This window comes from Lynx rufus, unplaced genomic scaffold (assembly GCF_022079265.1).
Source record: "Lynx rufus isolate CCGP_SWC_20201006 ecotype Redwood Valley unplaced genomic scaffold, mLynRuf1.p SCAF_27, whole genome shotgun sequence".
Lineage (NCBI taxonomy): Eukaryota > Metazoa > Chordata > Mammalia > Carnivora > Felidae > Lynx > Lynx rufus.
This window is the reverse complement of record NW_025814842.1, coordinates 5340477-5361517: the sequence shown is the minus strand read 5'-3', so window position 1 is coordinate 5361517 and position 21041 is coordinate 5340477. Positions and strand designations below refer to the sequence as shown.

At 46.8% G+C, this 21041-nt stretch overlaps 1 protein-coding gene across 2 annotated transcripts in view; it reads right to left on the bottom strand.

The window, feature by feature from the left end:
• LMTK2 (lemur tyrosine kinase 2) overlaps positions 1–11088 on the bottom strand; it is an 82472-nt gene extending 71384 nt beyond the window's left edge. Inside the window, exon 1 of one of the 2 annotated variants that reach the window (XM_047089101.1) lies at positions 10696–11088. In XM_047089101.1, coding sequence (XP_046945057.1) covers positions 10696–10783 — 88 coding nt within the window. In that variant the 5' untranslated portion in view covers positions 10784–11088. The remainder of the gene's footprint in view (positions 1–10695) is intronic. The other variant, XM_047089102.1, reaches the window with a different exon arrangement.
• Positions 11089–21041: the final 9953 nt, after the last annotated feature.

The window sequence follows — 21041 nt, the reverse complement described above, 5'->3', positions numbered from 1 at the left end:
ATACTGGAAATCAGATCTTTTATTAAAGTTAACTGTACTTTTCTTAAAGAAAATGAAGTTCAATTACAGGTTTTGGGACCATACCCAGGCAGCAGGCTTCTGATGCAGCAGTCCAGGGGGACTATTTTGGTTAAGTTTGTTGTTTTTCAGTGTCTCACTAGCAATCAGTGTCCTGGTGTTGCGTTTTAATAATAGTCTGAAGTCAGAGTCAAGTGGGGTTCTGCGCTGTGACGGGCAGGCTGCATCCTTGGAAAGTAACCATTGCTGCTGACACAGAACCATCCTACATAGGCACACTGCCAGGCGGAACCAGGAAGAGGCATTTTTTTTTTCCTTGTGAAAGGAACACAGGCTGAATTTACCAGAGATTTGGGGAAGAAACTGCAACATGAAAAATACTTCAAACTTAGTGGCTTATCTGAGAGGCAACCAATAGACCACAAGACTGGTTTTGCAATAAAAAGCTGAAACTACAAAATTTTACAATTGCTCACTGGTTAAAGTAGCAATTGTAAATGTGCAAAATGATTGCACAACTCATCCTCCTCTACCTTCTAAGTCCAAGATGCCTTAGAGATTTACTTCCTATAATTAAAGGTTGCAATGTTATCATGTCAAACCCAAGTCTCCCATGCACTAGAGCAAGCAAGAGAAAAGGCCGTTTTCGGGATGGACTTTAAACATGGGCCTCAAGAAGGAAAAAAACCATGAGCCTTTAAAAAATTAAATAATAGTGTTTTCACTATGGGATAACAGCAGCTTCCCTCCCAAAAATCACTATGGCGGGGGCGCCTGGGCAGCTCAGTCGGTTAAGCATCCGGCTCTTGATTTCAGCTCAGGTCACTATCTCACAGTTCATGAGATCGAGCCCCATGTTGGGCTCCAGGCTGAGCGTGGAGCCTGCTTGGGATTCTCTCTCTCCCTCTGCCCCTACCCTGCTCTCTCTCAAAATAAATAAACTTAAAAAAAAAAAAAATCACTATGGTAGATGCCTGTAACTAAATTCTTTTCTCCCATCCAAGGCATACACGTGTTGCCAAAAACAAGTCCTGAATTATCTGTACTAGTATGTGAGCCTAGGATGTTCTTAATCAAACTGCACCCATTATACAATCATTACAATGTAGCAGTTTCAGAGATTAAACAGCGTACTTTCTTTAGCTCATCATAAGACTATTCTGTACATGCCAATACATCCACAGCAAATATACAAAAATATATCAACGGGCTTAAAAAAAAGTACTTGTGGGAAGATATGAAATAGGCTACAAATCCCAGGCTATTCTAAAATAAGCCAGCTTAGAAAAATAAACTTTTTGAAAGCAAGACGTTAATGACATGACATTATCCTGGAAAGAAACAGCCCTGTGAGTTACTGAATAGGTCATGAATCCGGGGCGCTCACACTGCCGTGTGCACGTCTCACCGGGGGAATCAGGAATGTCCCTGCGTTACGCCTGCTCTCGCTTCATTTCCTTGCTAATCTGAGCTCGGGCGGGAAGAACCCTGGGCAGTCCAGGGCTGGCATGTTTACACCACGAGGCTCTCGGCTCACAACACTGGCATCTGACTGTCAGGCTTCCAGCTCGCACTTTTTACTCATTATTTATACAAGATATTTATAAAATGTAAAGAGGCTATTATTTATACTGACTTCCAGAGAGGGACTGAAATTAAAAAAAAAAAAAAGCCATTTAGAGCTGTGACTGTGTTCTGCCCTGCAGTGTTTAAATTCCTTTGTGGTTATCGCATACCTACTTTTCACAGGAAGCTTCTTCAGAACAATATTCATGTGCTGTGGTCAGGAGCAGAAGTCTCTTCAGAATTCGGGTGTTGACATTAATTTTTAAAATTTAAATTGTTCTTCCTTCCTTGAGCCTCACTAGTCACCCAAGCCAACAGATTTCTATCAAATAAGTGACTGGCTCGGCGGGTTGAGCGTCCAACTCTTGATTTTGGCTCGGGTTGTGATCTCGAGGTTCATGGGACTGAGCCCCACATCAGGCTCTATGCTGATAGCGCAGAGCCTATTTGGGATTCTCTCTCCCCCGGCCCCCGCCTCTCCCCTGCTCATGTGGAGACTGGAAGAAAAAGGAACTTCAAAGTGGAGAAAGTTGACAACAGGTGATCACAGTCAGGTGGTGAAGTGACCGGTCATGCTGAAAGCATGTACCCTTGACAGGACGTGATTAGAACGGCACTTTATCTCTGTGGTCTTCCTCCCAAAAACAGCTGACCCCAGTCTAACCAACGAGAAAAACATCAAACTCCTCAAGAACTGTCAAGATCACTGAAACAGGAGAACATACCAAAGAAGCCCGAGGAGACAGGACGTTAAATGGAATGTGGTATCCCGAACCGAAAAGGGACATCAGGGAAACACTACAGAAACATGAGCAAAGTATGGACTTCAGTTGATACTAATGAATTATTAGTAGTGGCTCCTTAGCTGTGACAAGTGTACCACACTGATGTATGACGTTACCAAGAGGGAAAACCCTGCCTATGCAGGAACTCTTTGTACTATCTTTGCAACTTTTCTGTAAACCTAAAATTGTTCTAGGGGCGCCTGGGTGGCTCAGTGTGTTGAGCATCCAACTTCGGCTGAGATCATGATCCTGTGGCTCGGGAGTTCGAGCCCCACATCAGGCTTGCTGCTGTCAGCACAGAGCCCCCTGGGACCCTTTCTCCCTCTCTCTCTGTGCCTCCCCCACTTGCGCTCTCTCAAAAATAAATAAAAAAACGTCTTAAAATATACTAAAAATATAAAACTGTTCTAAAAGATAAGGTTTATTATTTAAAATAAGGCCACTATAGGGGCGCCTGGGTGGCTCAGTCGGTTAAGCAGCCGACTTCGGCTCAGGTCACGATCTCGAGGTCCGTGAGTTCGAGCCCCGCGTCGGGCTCTGTGCTGACAGCTCAGAGCCTGGAGCCTGTTTCAGATTCTGTGTCTCCCTCTCTCTGACCCTCCCCTGTTCATGCTCTGTCTCTCCCTGTCTCAAAAATAAATAAAAACGTTAAAAAAAAAATTTTTTTTAAATAAGGCCACTATAAATGGCCTCGTTCCAGGCAACGGGCTGTGGGCTGTGGCCGGATGAAAAGCAAAGTTTGCGGGAGCGTGAGAGGCTCTAGGCTGACATGCTCTCCTTCTGGCTCCCACACTCTCTGGAGTACTGGTCTGCAAGCTTCGTTCCTCAGCACCGCCTTCACCAACCTCACACACAACCTTTGAGCGTCCACGGCCTGTGATCATGCAGATACTAGAAACACCGAGGATGCAGGACACAGTCCTTGCAGTCCTGGTAAAGAGACGGGACTTGAAGAAACAGGTGGCAGCTGCTAAACGCAAACAGGAGACTGGCACAGGCAACCCAAACCTTTTCCGATCACAGAGCCCGTCGGTGAAGTTTCTTCACATTCCTTCCACTTCATGTGCATTGATTCACAAACCACAAAACGTGTTAGTGTACCAATATACTCTGTACCTTTAAAAGTCACGTAAGTCAACATTTTTAAAGGATGAAACGAAAACTAAAGGCTGAAGCTCCAAAGTTTCCGTCCCGCACCCCATGGAACATCACGTCCCACAAGTAAACACTTCTAGTGGGAGGTCACTGGTGGAAGAAAGCTCTGGGGTCTGGGCGAGGTCTTGGTAGGGCACTGGGGCTGCCAAGAGGTGAAAAGAACTGAAAGAAAAAGACGACAGCACACAGAGGTGCTAGGAAGAGCCAGCCTACCGCAGACAGAATATATACGGTGAGCTGGGAGAGAGGAATTCGCACAGAATAACCTGCAAACGAAAGCAGACGAACTTAGCTCTTAAAGTGCCACGAAAGCCAGAGCGTGGGGGCAGGCAGGGACCGCCGATGCCCCGCCAGGCGCATGACCTTTCCTGACCCATGCTTCCCAAACTGGGGTCAGATGCTGCAGGCCAGGGGCTACCCTAGCCACACCACAGCACAGGGTTTCAGCATACCTGAAATCGATGGTAATTTAAGCCTTTTCCACAAACATATACTACACAGTAAAATGCAAAATCCGCCAGATTGTCAAAAGCAAAAGGTGTCACCACCATGCCCCATGCCCCAGGAGGGTGGAAGTGTACAAAGTCACTCTTTGCAGTCGGGGGGGGGGGGGGGGGGGACTGCAGAGCCCTGGTCTGGATGAGGATTGAGCCCAGGGAGACCTTGAGAGGTGAGGCACTCCCCATATTGTGGTTTTGGGCACCTGGCGCGTTTGGTGTTAACAATTCTAATTTCTCCCATTTGAATCACAATAAAGTCAAATGAAATTTGGAATCTCTGCCTTATACTAATCATTGGGGGAAAAAACACCTTTTTAAAAAAATACTGAGGTTATTTTTCTGATAGGCCTGTTCTTTGTGGCAAATAACTGTAATGCCGAGGCATGGTTCCAAATTAGTCACTTGTTAACAATTTAAAAATACTTCACTCCAATATTTTGCTGTGACACACTGATTTTACCATATTTCCTCAGCTTTCTCTTACAGCGTCTTCATATGAAGATTTACAGAAAAGTTGAGAATCTAATCTAAAAAAGACCCTAGATGTAGCAATCTGTTTTAGACCAGGAGTGTTTGTACAACTTTTCCTCTAATCTTTCCTTCCTCGTCCCTGAGTAATAAATAAACCTTTTAAGGGGCACCTTGGCTGGCTCAGTTGAGGGAGTGTGAAGCTCTGGGTCTCAGGGTCATGGGCTTGAGCCCCACGTTAGGTGCGGATTCCTTTAATAAACTTTAAAAAAATAAAATAAACTTTTTTAAGAAGAGTAAAACACAGCTAGAAGGCTACAAAAATACAGGGTGCCTGGATGGCTCAGTCAGGTAAGCACCTGACTTCAGCTCAGGTCGTGATCTCCCGGTTTGTGAGTTCAAGCCTCGAATCATGCTGACTGTGCAGAGCCTGCTTGGGATTCATTCTCTCTCTCTCTCTCTCTTCGTCTTCTCTCTCTCTTGAAATAAATAAACTTAAAAAAAAAAGGCTACAAAAATACATGATTTTAAAAGACCGAGAGGAAGCAACTCAGTCACAGTCATCTCTCCAAATGACATTTTCTAAGGGAAGGTCTCAGCCCTGTGGTGGTTCTACCACAGCCCAGCTTAACGGGCTGTCTTCAGGGACGCTTTGTGGGAGTATACATTTTGTTTGGGATCAACTCAACCTCCACTGCCTGCAGTTCCTTTAAGTACATTAAAACCAGAAACTGTTCACGTGCAAGAGCTTTAATTATCTTGACATTTAAAAACGGGTTTATTACATAAAAGTGGGCTAATCCAGATCATCTTAAATAAGTCAGACTTCTCTGTAAAGGATCTCTTCCTCACCCATCACACAGCAAATTATTTTAAGTAACAAAGGTTTTTAAATTCAGTAAATTCTGGGCATGCCATAAGCAGCTACCACTGTGAGTTCCTTCTTGGAACCGTACCACTCACCATTAGCTGATGCCACGGTAACCCACCAATTTTACAAGGAAATCTGAAGCAATGAAGACGCCTAACGTGGCCAACACGGCGCACCAGCATGATGCGACCTCACCCTCCCCAAACCCTTTAGGTAAATATCATCATCCCTTTATTTTTTAATTTTTAAAAGTTTTTTTTTTCAACGTTTTTTATTTATTTTTGGGACAGAGAGAGACAGAGCATGAACGGGGGAGGGGCAGAGAGAGAGGGAGACACAGAATCGGAAACAGGCTCCAGGCTCCGAGCCATCAGCCCAGAGCCTGACGCGGGGCTCGAACTCACGGACCGCAAGATCGTGTGACCTGGCTGAAGTCGGATGCTTAACCGACTGCGCCACCCAGGCGCCCCTATTTTTTAATTTTTAAAAAATGTTTATTTACTTATGGGGGGGGAGAGAGAGAGAGAGAGAGAGAGAGAGTGAGAGAGAGAGAGAGAGAGAGAGAGAGAATCCCAAGCAGCCTCCGCACTGTCAGCACAGAGCCCAACGCAGGGCTCAATCTCACAAACCATGAGACCATGACCTGAGCCGAAATCAGGAGTCAGGTGCTTAACCAACTGAGCCACCCAGGCACCCCTTAATTTTATTTTAGAGAGAGTGTGCACGCGTGAGTTGGGGAAAGGGGCAGAGGGAAATGGAAAGAGAGAGAAAAAAATCTCAAGCAGGCTCCACACTCAGTGCAAAGCCTGATGCAGGGCTCAATCCCATGACTCTGGGATCAATCGTGACCTGAGCCAAAATCAAGAGTCGGACGCTCAACCAACTGAGGCACCCAGGTGCCCCTCATCATTTTTTTGAGTTGAGTTTTGAGAAGCTTGGAGAGGTCAAGTAACTGGCCCAAGGTCTCAAGGCTATTGAAGCGGCAAAGGAAGGCCTCCCACCCAGACTACCTCCAAAGTCCAAGTTCTGTCCGCAACACCCGCTCCTCCTGTGACTGGTTCACGACTTACACTCTCAACAGGACTGAAAGGTTGGATTCTTTTTATACGTCCATCTATAAGGACTTTTTTGAGGACTCACTTGTTTGCTTCAGAACCCTGGCCACCCCTTACATTACATTTCATTTATGTTACAAATCTTTTTTATTACATGTACAGCTGTTATCTGACACAGCAAACCCCGACTCTCTAAATTTCAAGACAATTGCATGAACAGTCAGCACATTGATATCAGCAAAACTGTAGAGATTTGATAACTTCAATGCTCATCAGCTACAAAATTGTTGGCCAGACTTCCTATTACTGTGCAAATGAACATACTTAGTTACCCCAAAAATACCACCAACTGAGAGCAAATACCAACACTCCCAACCTAAATGAAATCTTGAGCCTCACAGCCATAAATCCTGAGATAATCAGCACGAAAAGCCTGTTGAAAATAATTTTTATTTCTCGGATGCCATTGAAATAAACACAAAAACTCACGCTTAGAATTCACTTTAGAAAGCACTTCCTTTACTGCAGAATCTTTCTCAAGATCCAAGGCTGTTTGTTTAATCTAAAATGAGAGCCCCGGTTTCACTAGCTGCTGTTTAATAAGTAGCTGAGTCCCACTGGCTTCACAGACTTGCGTGAGCTCCTTTATCTGGAACTGCTAACAGCTTCCTCTGTACTCTGTGACCTAATATGCCACAGGAGAACAGAAGTGGGCTTCCCGGTCTAACCACTATCCTGGTATTAATAACAAACAGGGGACTTAGAGGAATGTATACAAATATACTATCTCTTTCTATGATGTGACCGAGAATCTCACAAAAGGTACATAAGTGTTTTCTAAGACAAGAATGACCTCATCACTAGGAATGGAGAAAAGAATTTCTCAACTGTAACCTTAGTCTGGTCGTTTAACGGTGTGTGAAAACAGTGGACTTTCTCCCTTTATGTAAGCTTTCCAGTGAGGACGGACACGATCTCCGTCTACACAGCCAGCAAGGGCCCTTGCAGAAATACACATTCTCAGGAAAAGGCTCCCAAAGAGGGCAGGAGCGACTCCCAGAGCAATAAAGACAGGCCCAAAATAAAGTTCAAGCAAAAAATGCTTTTCTTGTACACCTGAAACTAATATAACACTGTACATCAACCAACTGAAAGAAAGAAAGAAAGAAAGAGAGAAAGAGAAAGAGAAAGAGAGAGAGAGAGAGAGAGAGAGAGAGAAGAAAGAAAGAAAGAAAGAAAGAAAGAAAGAAAGAAAGAAAGAAAGAGGGGTGCCTGGGTGGCTCAGTCGGTTGAGTGTCCAACTTCGGCTCAGGTCATGATCACACGGTTCGTGAGTTCGGGCCCCGCGTTGGGCTCTGTGGACAGCTCAGACCCTGGAGCCTGCTTCAGATTCTGTGTCTCCCTCTCTCTCTGCCCCTCCCCCACTTGTGCTCTGTCTCTCTCTCTCTCTCTCTCTCTCTCTGCCTCTCAAAAATTAAAAAAAAAATAATTAAAAAAAATTTTTAAATATATTTAAAAAAAGAAAGAAAGAGCCTTCTTGCCTGATAGGCAAAGGCAATCCACGTATTTACAAAGCTTAATTATGACTGAATGGGTAAATACCCTTTTCAACTTCCGAAACCCAGAAATGAATTTTGGATGCATTTTGGCTGAATTTTAGTTAACTGCCTCATTTCTTTCCCCCCATGCAAATGGGCTGGCAAAGGAAAACATTCAAGTATTTTTTCCAACCTATTTTTGATAAGCCACGCTTTCTCCAAGGCACTATCAAGCAGTTTGGAATTTAAGTGGAAAGAACAAAGCCGAGGAGGCAAAAGACTACATGCGAGGCATGTATCCTGGATTTGGAAATGGCCAGCCCTACTTCTGTGTGGAGCGCAGTCCCCACAGAATCAGAGGCCTGAGGGTTACAACGCTTCCAACATTTAACTGCTCTTTTAGCTCACATATATGTTCAAGACGGGCTCCTCTCTCTTAACCAGTGAGCTCACTCATCAGGATCAGCTCAAAGGTTTCTTTATTCTTCTTGGTCACACATCTTCATCAAGAATCCATCTCCATTACCAGGATTAATAATCTCTTTTGGATGGAAACACAAACCCACAAATCTATGTGTGACTGAGCACCCCTTCCACAGAATTTAACCCCAGGGACCTGTCACTCATATGCCACATGTCTAATTGTATTCCTTCTGAGCAACAGAATACGAAGGGAAAATCTGCAAAAGCTGCTGTAAGTCACTACATATTTCTTTATGCTTTATTCATGCCAAAATTTGGTATTTCTATTTATGGATGACTTTTCCTGATTGTCTTGTTTTACAATGCTCCCCCCCAAAACCTCCAATATTCTGATCTGTACCTCCGTAAAAATGGAGGTGAAAGTGAAAGAACGGAATAAAAATCATGTTAAGAGGTTTATGAGGAGGGGCACCTGGGTGGCTCAGTTGGTTAAGCATCGACTTCAGCTCAGGTCATGATCTGGTGGTTTGTGGGTTTGAGTCCTGCATCGGGCTCTGTGCTGACAGCTCGGAGCCTGGAGCTTGCTTCGGATTCTGTGTCTCCCTCTCTCTTTGCCCCTCCCATGCTTATGCTCTGTCTTTCTCTCTCAATAAATAAACGTTAAAAAAAAAATTTTTTCTTAAAAAGAGGTTTATAAGGAGATACATTCCCATAGGTTCCCACATAGAGTCTGTTTTTCAAAATTTATAAAAACTTAAGTGCAAAGTCATCTGGAAACTTCTTGAATCCCTTTCACATAAATACTCTTTACACACTATCCTACTCTGGTGCTAATTTTCAATTTCACCATCAGTTTCAATATCACCATCCACGTTCTTCTGTATTGTCTTTTACAACTTTGTCACTTTCTGTGACTCATACCTGGGCTGCATACACTTCTCATAACACTCACTTTTCTTGTCTATCAGATCAGAAAACAGAATTCACCTAACAAATATTTGATCTAAGGCAGTGGCAAAAATTTAGCGATACATTACGTGGTACACTGATAACAGTTAATACCCAACTAAAGGGCACTCAATGACAGAACTTGGTGTAGCTCTGGAAACATTATTTATAACTTGCATAGTGGATGTGTTTGTCTTTACTGGGGAAGGGAACTTCCACATTGTGTACCCGGTTAACATCGTATTAAAATAACTCTTAACCTCAAGAGTATTCCGAAACACTTACAAGACCTAAGGTGGGGAAGTGGAAAAATCACACAACTAGGGAAATCTCAGACATGGGTTTTAGATGTGGCTCCGCCTACAATTTAGCTGTGTCACCTTGGGTAGGTCATTTGACCCCCCCAGGGCCTCAGTATCTTCAACAGCGAAACAAAGATATCAGGCTAAATTTTCTTTAAGGACTCTTTCAATTCCAAAATTTCATGAATCTATGAAATTTCAGTCTCTCCTTACTTCAAAGACAAGCACTAGATCTTAACCCAGATTTTTTTTTTTCTTTCAAAAAAAAAAAAATGACTCAACTTGGGATGCTTTCCTCGGGTAAAGTTTTATCTGGGAAAATAAACCAAAACTGAAGAGGATGTCAAGAAAATGGGGAGGAAAAAAAGAAAAAGAAAAGAAAACCACACACTGACGTAGCTAAAATAGAAACTTCAATCACCCTTGGGCCATTCTGTCAATAGTTATTCAAAGACTGCTACTCTAATCACTGGCTTCCTAAAATAGAAATATTTACAGAGTTGTTTCCTTTTCATTCCTTGAGATTCAATCCGAAAAAAAGCACAGCGTCTAAAATCAATTTACAACTTCAGAACAAGTTGCAGGGAGCGAATGAAACTCCGCACAGTTCATTAAGTCATTTGCATTCAAGTAAAATTAGAGCTAAGAAACGGTTCTTAATATAAGATGTGAGAAACGCACAGAAGGCAGGTGACATCGGAAAGGGAAGCAGAACTGCCAGAAAGGGATGTAGGCTGAGGACCTCCGGGCAACAGGTTCAGAGCAGGTACCGCAGCCTACGCCGGGAGGGGTCGATCGCTGCCGCCCGGCTCGCCGCCCTCCCCGGGCCCAACCGCATCGCCTCGCCCCCGCTTCGGCCCTGGAGAGGCTGCCCGCTCCCCCACCCCACGCCCCTGCGGCAGAAACCTCCCTAATCGCTTGCTTCCCCGGGCCTCCCGCCCTGGCAGGCCCTCCGATTCCTCGGCGTCGCCGGACGGGGCCCGCCGCCTCCTCCCCTGCCACCGCCGTCGCAGCGGCCCCGCAGCCTGGGTTCCCGCAGCCGCGTCCCCGCAGCGGGCCCGCTCACCTGCACCTGTTTGCGGAAGTGGCGCGGCCCCGGCACTGCCGGCGGCCAGGAGCAGCGGCAGTAGCAGCAACGCCGGCGGCCCCGGCATCTCGCCCACTGCACGGCCCCCGGGGCCGGCTCTCGGGTCTCCTTCCGTCGGTCCGTCCGTCAGTCGGTCCTGCCTGCCTCAGCGGCACCCGCGCCAGCTGCTCCTGAGCACACGTCGCTTCGGCCAAAACTCAGCCCGGCTCCTAGTCCGCACCCGCCGCCCCGGCCACAGAAACACCATCCTTCCCGCCCGCCCGTCTGTGCCGCCGCCGCCGCCGCCTCTCAACAGCAGCAACGGCAGCAGCCCTGCGGAGCCGCGGGCCAGGGCAGCCGCGCTCCTGCCGCCATGATGGGCTGCGTCATGTGACGTAGGGTGGGGGCGGGATGCCGTGACAAACAGCCCAGCCAGCCAATCGTCCGTTCCACACCGGCCCCAGAGGCCCCGCCCACCACCCTGAAAGAGGGAGGGTGGCCGCCGGTGCGCCCCCTGCAGACCGAGGAGTGCGTGGGCAGCAGGTAATGCCGACAATTATTTTAAATTTTAAAATTCAGGGAAGTATAAAGAAGACAATAAAAAGCATTCAGAATCCATCTGATTTTTTTTCAGTATTTTAAAACGAGCAAAACTAGGCCTGTTTTGTCTTCCGCCTTTTTTACTTGGCATAGCCGTTTTAGGCTCTTCTCTCCTTAGGTTGACCTATACATCTTAGCAGCCATCAAGAATACTTGGGCTTTTATTTCAGTCCAACAAGAATAGGATGGCTCGCCCCTCACACTCACTGACTCAGCTCCTGAGCTCAAGATGTTCCCTTTACCAAGAGTGCCCTTCCTGTCCTCTCTTGGCCACCTGGCACACTCTCTGTCATCTGTCAAGAGTCACCTAAAGGATGACGTCATCTAAGAAAACCCCTCCCAGCCCCGGGAGAAATGACTAGCATCTCCTAGTGTCTCGCCCTGGCCCTGGACAGACTGCTATCCCAGCTGCCATATTTTATTGTTCCTGTGACTGTAAGCTCCCTGAGGACAGGCACTGCGCCTGTGTCAATGGGAGTCCCCCCGGGGGCTGGCACAGGGCCTGGCCCTGAGTAGTTGTGTCCTATGGAACGGCGCCCCGTCCTGGTGCTGGGCACTCCCAGGTGCCGGCCTCTTCCCACCAAGAGACAAGGTCCAGCCAACAGGGGAGGAGAGACCATAGTCCTGCAGAAAGGGTAGAGAAAGCACCTTCCAGGCAGAAGTAACATAGTAGAGAGAGACCTGAAGGTTGGGAAAAGGCCAGGCCTTTCTGGCACTCGCACCGGTTTGTGCACGAGAGGGACTTATTTGAATCTTATCAGATGGAGCTCTGTGGACTGCCAGCAGGGGAGCCCAGTTCTCCAAACTCCTCAAATGTCCATCCTAAATGTCAGCTTTTGCGGTGCTAGCCCAGCATTGGACCTACAGGCGATGCCCCAGGGAATATTTGTTCAATGATTAAAGCAAGCCAATAAACACCTAAGTAAACACAGAGCTGGAATGTGAAATACTGAGTTAAGCGTCCCTGCCTGTCTGCTGACCTCTGTCTGGGAAAGGGATGCAATCACTCTGTGGTCTTTCTACTTCCCTCAGGAAGCTCCAGACTTTGAGTTTGAGGAAGCCAGGGAATGCTCATGCTCTGTATGGAGGGGAGTCACCATGCTTATCTGCAGCAGGGCTGGCCCAAGCGAGGCCCTGCCTCATAAACCTTGTGGTTGTCAATCTTTAATTAAAGTGCACCCCAACAGCAACATGTCAGACCACAATCCCAAAGCAGGTTTCATTATTATTCGAGCAAGCCCCCCAAATCTTAAAAAAAAAAATTTAATGTTTATTTATTCTTTGAAAGAGAGCGAGCGAGAGCACGAGCAGAGGAGGGGCAGAGAGAGAGGGAGACACAGAATCCAAAGCAGGCGCCTGGCTCTGTGCTGACAGCTCAGACGTGGGGCTCGAATTCACGAACTGCGAGATCGTGACCTGAGCCGAAGTCCGATGCTTAACTGACGGAGCCACCCAGGCGCCCCAAGCCCCGAAATTTTTTAAAAACCTCTTTTTCTCACTTCACAGAGCAGGAGTTAAGGTACACATTCCTCAGAGGGTGTCTAATGGAAACCTTTACCACCCACCTCACCACTCATACCTTTGCCCAGTGCTTCTCTTGAAGATTCGGTCGAGAACTTATAAAACAATTGAACACCGACCGGTTTGCTTGGTTTCGTTTCACCTGGCAGTCAGAAAACAGCCTTAGGCGCAATTTGGGATTAGATCCCTAAAGCTTAGAAGCAATATCTTGGGGTGTGTTCCTATAGCTGTTCTCACCTGTGCTCAGCCTTTTCCAGTTTTTCTTCCATGCCAAGACATCAATTGGACAACCCTACTGGCATTGTTGTCCTGCCAGCAGTGACTGAGGGCTAGGTGCTGAGAGATACGGAGTTTAGTACTAAATGAGCATGCATCCCTGAGGGTCTGGCATCCAGCAGATACCCTAAGTGTTTGCAGGGCCGAGCTGGATCACACGGGTGCATCCATGAGGGTTCTGCCAGTGGTATTGTGAACTCTTCAGGAATTTTGCATGCCACTTGTTAGACACAGCCATTGTTACAAATTAAATTATAGTGGCGCCTGGACGGCTCGGTCGGTTAAGCATCCGACTCTCAATTTTGGCTCAGGTCATGATCTCACGGTTCAGGGGATCGAGGCCTGCATTGGGCTCCGTGCTGACAGCACAGAGCCTGCTTGGGATTCTCTCTCTCTCTCTCTCTCTCTCTCTCTCTGCCCCTCACTCAGGTGCATGCACGCACTTATCTCTCTCACAAAACAAATAAATAAAACAAAGGTGATGAGGAGAAGCATTCCAGAATGAAAAGCAATGAGAACACTGACAAAAATGGTCAAAACTGACTTCTGCAGAACTCTAGAAATCAGCCAAAGGCTTGCAACAACACAAGGAGTAGTTATTAAAGAAAAACAGCCGAATCTCGGTAAAAACTTTGAGCTTCGTGGCATTTCCACTTGCTGTATTCCCATTCTTCTCTACCCGCCCCCCAACCTCCATGGGAGCCTTAAAAACCAGCGGCCTCACAACCAGAGTAGCTGTGAAAATGAGCAGCCTAAAAGCTGCAGGAGGGAACAGGTGTGAAGTTCCCCCAAAAACTGCATCTCCGGAGAACTGACAGTGTTGGACCCATCAGACAGCTCCCTAGAAAGGCACCATTCTCAAGAATGGTCTTTATTTGCTATGACTCAGGACTCCCTTAGTGCAAACACCCCTTTCCCCAGTTTGTTATTAGAGCATTGAAGTCATGGCTTAATACGCACACAGAGACTCTTAGCATAACTGAGGAGACATATTCGTTCAAGGCATCTAAGGAAACCTTCGGGTAATCATTAGCTGACCATGAAGCTAGCTGAACAGAGACTTCAGTGGCCACACACAAAAAATACAGACGACAGAATTAGTCCAGGAAAGTCACGAAACAAACAGATGGTGGCAGCAGCAGTTGTCGAAACAAAAACAAACAGCGACAACAAAACAAATTCTGGGGAAGGGAGGTATTAGGAAAAACGGGTTTCCAGAGTCGCCATATTACGTGATTTTAAAGGTCCAGTTAAAAAAGAAAGAAAGAGAGAAAGGAACAATGGCAAGACACAGAAGGGGACAGGAAAGTATGCTCCATACCCAAGATGAAAAAGCAATAAGTAAAAACTTCCCATGAGGAGGCTGAAAAGGTGGACTTGACAGACAAAACATATAAAACAAGAAAAACCTATTAAAATTAATTTTGAAATAAATCAGCTATCACAAATATGTTCAAGGAACTTAAGGAAACTGTCTAAGTAATTAAAAGTTGATTGAAAGACGTTAAAGAAGACCTGACTAAATAGAAGACATTCCATGTTCATGGATCAGAAGATTTAATTTTTTTTAATGTTTATTTCTTTATTTTGAGAGAGACAGAGCGTGAACAGGGAAGGGGCAGAGAGAGAGGGAGACAGAATCCAAGCAGGCTCCACACTCAGCATGGAGCCCAGTGTGGGCTCAAACCCACCAACCGTGAGATCATGACCTGATTCGAAATCCAAAGTCACACACTTAGGGACGCCTGGGAGGCTCAGTCGGTTAAATGGCCGACCTCAGCTCAGGTCATGATCTCACAGTCCGTGAGTTCGAGCCCCGCATCCGGCTCTGTGCTGACAGCTCAGAGCCTGGAGCCTGCTTTGGATTCTGTCTCCCTCTCTCTGCCCCTCCTCCGCTTGTGCTCTGTCTCTCTCTGTCTCTCAAAAAGTGAATAAAAATGTTAAAAAGCATTTAAAAAAATTAAAGAGTTGCACGCTTAAATGACTGTACCACCCAGGCGCCCCAGATTTAATACTGTTAAGAAGGCGGGACACCTGGGTGGTACAGCCTGTTGGGTGTTGGACTCTTGATTTCAGCTCAGGCCATGATCCCAGGGTTGTGGGATCGAGCCCTGCATCAGGCTCCATGCTGAGTATGGAGCCTGCTTGGGATTCTTTCTCTCCCTCTGCCCCTCTCCTCCACTCATGCTCTCTTCCTCTCTCTCTCTCAAAATAAAAAAATAAAATCTTTAAAAAAATATTTGTTAAGAAGGCAACACTCCCCAGTTGACCTACAGATTCAGTGCAATCCCCATCCAATTCCAGCTGGCTTCTTTGCAGAAATTGAAAAGCTTATCCTAATATTCATATTGAAATTCAAGGGACCCAGAATAGTTAAAACAATCTTGAAAAAAAACAGCAAAGTTGGAGGACTCATCCTTCCTGATTACAAAGGTCGAGTAATCAAAGTAATGTGATGTTGGCATAAGAACAGACATACAGAGCAAATAATAGAACTGAGAGTCCGTAAGTAAACCTAAATATTTGTAGTCGATTGCTACTCAGGAAGGGCGCCAATACAACTCAGTGGGGAATACTGGTTTCTCACCAGGCAGTGCTGAAACATTCCACGTGGAAAGCATAAGTATGAGCCCCTTCCTCGTGCCATATACAGAAATTAGCTCGAAGCAAATAGAAGACCTGCTTCTAAGAGGTAAAACTATAAAGCTCTCAGAAGAAAACATAGGCATATATCTTCATGATCTTGGCGATGAGTTTGTACCCACGGACACCAAAAGCACAAGTAACAGTAACACCAAAATGATAAGCTGGGCTTCATCAAAATTAAAAACTTTTGTGCTTCAAAGAACACCACTGAGAAAGTGAAAAGACAACTCATAGAATAGGAGAAAATATTTGTGAAGCATGTATCTGATAAAGTACTTGTCTTTGGAATATATAAAGAACCCTTACAATTCAATGATAAGAAGAGAAATAAATCCAGTTAGAAGTGGGTAAAGGCAGGGTGCCTGGGTGGCAACCGACTTCGGCTCAGGTCATGATCTCGCTGCTTGTGGGTTCAAACCCTGCGTTGGGCTCTGTACTGACAGCTCAGAGCCTGGAACCTGCATCGCGTTCTGTGTCTCCCTCTCTGTCTGCCCCTCGCCTGCTCACGCTCTGTCTGTCTCTCTCTCTCAAAAATAAATAAACATTAAAAAAAAAAAAGCAGGCAAAGGATATGAATAGACATTGCTCCCAAGATATACAGGATGTACATAAACAAATGGGAAGATGCTCAAAATCATTTGGCATCAGGGAAATGCAAATTAACACCACTTCACTCATTAGATGGCTCTAATCAAAAAGACAGATAATCCTAAGTGTTGGTGAGAATGTATGGAAATTGGAAAGCCCTGCATCGCTGATGGGAATATAAAATGGTGCAGCTGCTCTGGAAAATACTCTGACAGTTCCTCAAAATGTTAAACATGGAGTTACCATATGATCCAGTAATTACACTCCTGGATAGAGATCTAATTTAATTGTGTCCACAAACATCCTCATTAATCAATGTTCACAGCAGCACTATTCACAACAGCTAAACGGTGGAAACAACCCAAATGCCCATCAACTGACGGGTGGATTAACAGAATACGGTATATCCTTGTAATGGAATATTATTCAGCAATAAAGGAGTGAGGTACTGATATAGCTACAACGTGGATGAACCTTGAAAACCTAGTGCTAAGTGAGAGAAGCCAGTCACGAAAGATCCTATATTGTATACTCCCATTTTTATCAAATATCCAGAATAAGCAAATCCATAGAAACAGAAAGTAGGTTCGTGATTGCCTAGGGCCAGGGAGTGGCAGGAAGAAATGGGGAATGGCCACAGTCAATTCTCGTTATTTTACTACCTTTTACTGTTGTCTATGCTTTGAGCTTGGTTCCATATGTTGTAGCTGTAGAATGGAAACACTATATGGCAGTGCAGTGTTGAACACTTCTTTCCAACTCCAATTTCAAGGGTATCACGTCTGTGGCTTGAAATAAACCATGGCGTAAGTATTTACACCACGGAAATGGGCAAATGATACTAATCAGGGCTGTTTTCCTCCTGGAGGGCCACTTGTCACGCATGCTAATGGTCTTGCCATAGGGTCCTCTCTACAGAGTCTTTATGATTACCCCCTTGCTGGCTTGAATCCTTTATGTGATTGACCTGCTTTCATCCAGCCTTAGGCAAATAAGGAGACCATGCAGATTATAGGTGGGGATCTCCCTAGTTCTCTGCCTTCAACACAGCCTGCATACCTCATCCCTGACTGTGTGAAGTCCTCACCTTGCATTACCTTCTAGATCCTCTGTCCAAAGTTGGATGAGTCAAAGACAGCTCACACCTGTGTTTGCCTTTCGGCGTCCCAAGCCACCTCCCATTTTAGGAGCTGCACCCAATATTGTAAAAATGAACCGATCGATCGATCGATCGATCGATCGAAATAAATGCTGAGGAAGAGCTCAAATATATGCTATAGTTTAAGTCTAACAAATTAACCCTTTTCATATACAAAATTTGTAATACGAGATAACAATGCCATCCACTAGATCGTGACGACATTTATAAAAAGCACACAACTGACAGGGAGATTCAGGAACATGATACCACTTTAAAATCCTATTACAAACATTTTTCCAAGCTCATCAGTATTTATGCCTTTGTTCGGAAGTGAGTTTTCTTTAACAGTGAGTTAAATTTTAAAAAAATCATTCTCGAGGCGCCTGGGTGGTGCAGTCGGTTAAGCGTCCGACTTCAGCCAGGTCACGATCTCGCGGTCCGTGAGTTCGAGCCCCGCGTCAGGCTCTGGACTGATGGCTCAGAGCCTGGAGCCTGTTTCCGATTCTGTGTCTCCCTCTCTCTCTGCCCCTCGCCCGTTCATGCTCTGTCTCTCTCTGTCCCAAAAAATAAATAAACGTTGAAAAAAAATTTAAAAAAAAATCTTTTTAAAAAAATCATTCTCTATGTGTCAGGCACTGCTCTAAACACTTTATAAGCAATAACTCTTTAAACTTTATCAAATTTTAGAATATTTTACCATCCCTGAACTCTGTACCCATTAGCAGTCACTTCCCATTTCTCCCCTCCTCCAGCCCCTGGTAACCACTAACCTCCTTTTTGTCGCTATGGGTTTACCTAATCTGGATCTTTCCTTTGAATGGAATCACCCAGGGGCGCCTGGGTGGCTCTGTCGGTTAAGCGTCCAACTCTTGGTTTCTGCTCGGGTCGTGATCTCACGGCTCATGGGATCAAGTTCCACAGCAGGCTCTGCACTGGCAACACGGAACCTGCTTGGGATTTTCTCTCTTCTTCCGTCTCTCTCTGCCGCTCTGCCGTGTGTGCTCACTCTCTCTCAAAATAAATCAACTTTTTTAAATGGACTCATACAATATGTGGCTTTCTGTGACTGACGTAAACTATTGTTCCCGTTTTACCGATGAGGAACCTGAAATACACAGAGGTCAGGTACTTCGGCCAAGGTCATGTGGCCGAGGTAGGATCCAAACCCAGGCAGCCTGGCTCCAGAGTCCTCGCTAAGTCTCAAAATCAAAATGAATAATGCCAAAAGCATACATTGAAGGCTTTCTGTGAATACCAGGTGTGGGTATTCTATACTCCCTGAAAGCAGGAAGTTGCTTAATCAAATAAATTTGTCCAAAGGGAAAGACAGAACCTCCTCCTGGGATGAACACGTTAGGCTGTCCAGCAGCGAATGCCTTACCATGTGGAGAAATGAGAAAGTCCCACGATGTGAATCTTGTTGGCAGGAAGGCCTAGGGGCCAGACATGGCCCTGGCATCCTTCCGGGTCCTTGGTGGTGCCAGCAACGTCATCCCCCCCGGCCCACATTTCCCAAGGTGGGGCCTGGTGACTTAGCATTGCACGGCCCCCTTTGGTGGCTGCTTATGTCCTGAGCCCAAGTCCGGAGCCCAGACCCAGCTCTTCTGTGGCTGTTCACTGCCCTCCAGTCACTTCTCGGCCCCATGCAGGCTCCACGAGGATCAGAAGATCCTTGAAGCCACTTCCAGCTCCTGCAAAGGCCCTGGGCCTCTCCTCCTTATGGGTGCAACCGGCTCTTTGAGCGCTGCTCCTGAACCAGACCCTCAGGTATCCACGGAGCATCAACTGAGTATCAGTCACTGTTTGGGGCCCTGGAGATACCGTCGTGGACCAGACAAACGCAGTCCTTGTGCTCTTGGCGCTCGTACTCTGTCGGGGACAGAAATCACGTAGCTGATCAGACGATTAATTGTCAGTGCACTGTGGTCAGAGTGAGAGGTGGTGAAGACTAGGTATGCAAAGCAGCCTGATCCAGTCCTGGGAATCAAGGAGGGCTTCTGCGAGGAGGTGATACTTGAGCGGCAATCCCAAGGATGAACAGAAGGTAGTTTATTAAGGGAAGAGGGAGATAGAGCTCCGGATGGAGGGAGGAGCATGGGTTTTAATGTTTGATCTCCGGTGTGTCAGAGGGGAAGTTGTCACTATCTGGTGGACGGGGAGATAGATTTTGATGAGGAAAGGGAAGAGTCTGGTGTAGACCATGAGGGGTATGGGAATGCCGTGGGAAAATGGCAGGGTCAGGCCCTGATTCCTCCCATTTCTTCCTGATTCGTCCCATTTCTTCACCCATTTCTGACCACAGGGCAGACACACACACACACACACACACACACACACACACACGCGCGCGCACGCGCACACACACACACACACACACACACACACAGTCATGCTTTCTTGGGACACTCAGTTCACTCCTTCTGTGTGTGTGTCTTTTACCTGATTTAGGCTCTGGACATTCCTGAAACATAGGGCAGCTCCCTCCTCAGCGCCCCCTGCTTTGGGCTGTGGCTTCTGCCTGGAATGCACCCCCCATCCCTGCTTTCTGGCTCCCAAATATCCTCAGAGGCGCCTCCCTGGCCACCCAACCCTGTCACTGTGTGACCCCTACTCAAGGTCATTATTCCATGGAGCACTTTTCACTCTCTCTTTCACGTATATATGTTCATCGGTGTATCGCCCGTCACCCTCCACCAGAACGGAAGTCCCCGTATCCCTGCCGCGAGGAGGCACTGGTGGGATCTCCATAAGCCACTGTTGAGTGGCTGTGGGTCCGTGGCGTGCCAGAACCCAAGCGTGTCCCCCGAGGCCCCTCTCAGTCTGCCGGGTGGGCCAGCCAGAGGCAGGGCCCAGGTGGCAACATTCACTCCTGCTGGCGGCTTTTTCAGGAAAACCTGACGCAGGATTAGCTTTCCTCCCCTCCCCCAGCCAGACACAGAGCCTATGGTTGACTCCTTCTGTCTCTCCCATGTGCACTCTGTCCCCGTCTGACCACCACTGCCCAGCTGGGTCCCTGGGCTGCTCTCCAGAGACGTAACGCGGGGCTTCCCCAGCTTCCCTTGGGGTCACTGCCACTCTCCCTCCCCCGGTCCCCGACCGCCGTCCACCTTGCACAGTGCCATCTTCCTGGATAAAGGTCTAAGGGTCACTCCTCTCCTTAAAGGCATCCCGTGGGCTTTTGTCCTTCAGGCCTCCCGATGGCCTGGGCCAGGAGCCATCCCTCAGCCTCCCTAGGCCTCCCCTCCCTCACACCAAACCTGTCACCTCGGAGCCTTTACACCTGCTGTTCCCTTTATCCAGAAGGCCCTTCCTTCTTGCTGCTTTCTGCAACCCCCTCCATCCATCCTCTCCTGATTCCTCCCCGGCCCCCTCCCGTCGCCTCCAGTAGCCCCTCGCTAAGGCAGAGCACCCCGCCCAGTGTAGTAATGGGTGGTGTGTGTGCACCCTGGGGCCTCTTCAGGGCAGGGCACGTGTTCTGTTCACATCCGCTCCTCACTGATCACTCCACGGGGATTTTCACAAACCCAAGCGGTGACTGTGATGTGTCCGGTCGTCTTCCAGGCACAGGAATAAA